Source organism: Parambassis ranga, chromosome 12 (assembly GCF_900634625.1).
Source record: "Parambassis ranga chromosome 12, fParRan2.1, whole genome shotgun sequence".
Taxonomy (NCBI): Eukaryota; Metazoa; Chordata; class Actinopteri; family Ambassidae; genus Parambassis; species Parambassis ranga.
The window spans coordinates 16,820,298-16,822,797 of NC_041032.1; the positions used below are offsets into that span (position 1 = coordinate 16,820,298).

At 54.6% G+C, this 2,500-nt stretch overlaps 2 protein-coding genes across 2 annotated transcripts in view; both read right to left on the minus strand.

Moving 5' to 3' along the window:
• The window catches only part of LOC114443249 (heparanase-like), a 5,803-nt gene extending 3,800 nt beyond the window's left edge, over positions 1 to 2,003 (minus strand). The window contains exons 1-5 of the mRNA XM_028417099.1: positions 1,530 to 2,003; positions 940 to 1,058; positions 568 to 693; positions 327 to 500; positions 1 to 133 (exon numbers count right to left, since the gene is read on the minus strand). The exon at positions 1 to 133 is cut by the window's left edge and continues 39 nt beyond it. Coding sequence (XP_028272900.1) covers positions 1 to 133; positions 327 to 500; positions 568 to 693; positions 940 to 1,058; positions 1,530 to 1,756 — 779 coding nt within the window. The 5' untranslated portion in view covers positions 1,757 to 2,003. The remainder of the gene's footprint in view (positions 134 to 326; positions 501 to 567; positions 694 to 939; positions 1,059 to 1,529) is intronic.
• A 183-nt stretch (positions 2,004 to 2,186) lies between these two features.
• LOC114443248 (helicase POLQ-like) overlaps positions 2,187 to 2,500 on the minus strand; it is a 6,078-nt gene continuing 5,764 nt past the window's right edge. The window contains exon 18 of the mRNA XM_028417098.1: positions 2,187 to 2,345. Within this exon, the coding sequence (XP_028272899.1) occupies positions 2,262 to 2,345 (84 nt within the window). The 3' untranslated portion in view covers positions 2,187 to 2,261. The remainder of the gene's footprint in view (positions 2,346 to 2,500) is intronic.

The window sequence follows — 2,500 nt, forward strand, 5'->3', positions numbered from 1 at the left end:
ACGTCCGGCCCGTACAGCCCGGCGTCACGGTACAACTTGGACTCTGACATCATGTCTCTGAGACGAGTGAAGTCCAGGCCCAGCTGGTCTCCGTCCACACGGACGCCGGCCTTCTTCTCGTAGCTGTTTGGCTCTGCAGACACAGGGGAAGTCGGTCACAGACTGTGATTGAGTCTGAGACTAGAACCCGCAGAGTTTTGATGTGACTTCCTCAAACAGAACGAGGAACGCCGTCAGACCTGAAGGGCCAGATTCTTCCTCATTAAACACTGACTTCAGTCTGACAAACCGCCTGCAGAGCGCCCCCCTGTGGCCGGTCAGCTTACCGTTTCCCAGCTCCCAGGACATCCGGTAGCCCCTGGACTCGCAGTACTGCAGCAGAGAGCGGGCGTTGCTGCTGTTCCAGCTGTTGTCGGCAGTCCTGAGCAGCGCGTTGAGGCCGAAGATGAGCTCCAGGCCGGAGCAGTTAGAGAAGGCGTGCAGCAGGTCCACTGTGAGCTCTGAGACAGAGGAGGACAGTCAGGGGACAGCCTGCACGTGGACAGTGGACAGAGGGGCGGGGTCTACCTGTGAAGTGGACTCTGTGGTACTTCCTCTGCAGGTCCTCGGTCCTGAGGAGCAGCTGCTGCCGGGTCCAGTCCTCCTTCAGACGCTCCTCCAGGAACCAGGGCAGCACATCTACATCACAGGAGGCTGCAGCAACAGTTAGCGTAGCTTAGCTTAGCATAGGTCTATCCACAGAAACGGCTACACACCTTTTGTCTTTCTGGGTATAAACAGGCCGAGCAGAGCGCTCTCCGGTTTTTATGCTAAGCTAACATAGCATTTTCTCTTTTATCCTTTAAAAGTTTTAAATAAACACATCAGATCTGTGATGTCACTGCTGAATATTACAAAAACTAAATATTAAATAATAAAAGTGTATCTATGTGTAGCTACCTGCAGCGGCGGCGCGGCGCCTCCTCTGAGGTGTGAACACCATGAAGTCCTGCCGCGTCCCTCCGAACCGCAGGAAGGCCGGGCTCAGCGCGGCGGCCAGAGTCCTGATCTTAGCAGAGCTGCAGACACAAAACAGAACCCGGATCAGGGCGGGCTTCAGACCCAGCAGCCGACGGCCCCCGGAGGGCCCGGAGCCGCAGGGTGGGAACCATCAGCTCACACCTGAGAGAAAGGCGCGCTGTGACGTCACAAGAGTTTAATCTGTACTGAAGTTCAAACTGTGTTTAAACACGTCACACTGCTGACAGCTGAGGCCTCACGTCATGTTCTCAGCTGGTTTTGATCACGTGACTTTCTGTTTCTATTCCCTCTCGTGTTTTTATTTTGGATCAATCTTTGGTTTTTGGACTTCATGTTATTTCAACAGTTCTTTTTGTTTTTACTTCTTTAGACGGAAGTGACGGCGCCACTTATCGATCAGATCTGGAACCAATCAGCGCTGATAATCACTTATCATCATCATCATCATCATCATCAGAGCACATACTCGGATACAATCAGCTCTCACGGTAACGGGATTACTGTCTCACCTGAGCAGCGACATGAACCGCTCCTCTGACGCCAGGCTCGCGTCGATGGTGACGGACAGAAAGCGCGGATCCACCCGGCGCCGCGCCGCCGACAGGTCCAGCTCCAGGCTCAGGGTCCGGTTCAGGTCCAGGTCCCGGTCCGGTAGAGGAGCCGGAGACCCTCCGGTAAATATTTGGAGAGTCAGAGCGCAGCAGAGGGAGAAGAGGAGCCGCCGCGCGGACTTCATGACTGCTGACACACGAGGACACTTCCTGCTCCGCTTCCTGCTGTTCACACTGCGGACCCGGATCTTCCCCGGGACGACCCGCGGCCAGTCACACAGCAGAGCCCTCCTCAGGGGCCCCAAAGACCACAAGAAACCCCAAACGGCTGAAACATCAGCACCAAGTTTGAACAGAAAATAAATCTTACAGTAAAATGTTAAACATTCACAAAACGTCCCAAAATAATTCAGGCAGAGTTCAGCTGAGAGACGACACACACGCTGCTCAAAGGGCGCACGCTCCTGATATCAGGTTAACACGTGATCACACCACATCACTTTAAACTGAAGGTCCTCACACAGATTCATCCACCACAGAAAGTAGTCCCAGCCCAACGTATCCCTCCTCCTGTGTGTTGTGACGTGAAGCAAAGACTCAGACACATGTGCTGTGAAGAGTTTAATCATGAATCAGGAAATAAAAAGCAGCGGGCAGAGAATACAACTCCTCTGATTGGCTGCTGTGGGCTTAAAGCTGCGGCAGGTCCGGCGGCGTGGTCAGCAGGTCGTCCACCTCCTCCTGCAGAGCCGCCGCCTTCTCACTCAGAAGCATCTGGAACAGAGAGACATGTGATCACACACCGGAGAACCGGTTCTGATTCCTGCAGAGCCGGAACAGACGCAGCTCGGCGACCACGGCGTGACGCCTGCTGGCGTGACGCCTGCTGGCGTGACGCCTGCTGGCTCGGATCCACAGCTGACAGGCTG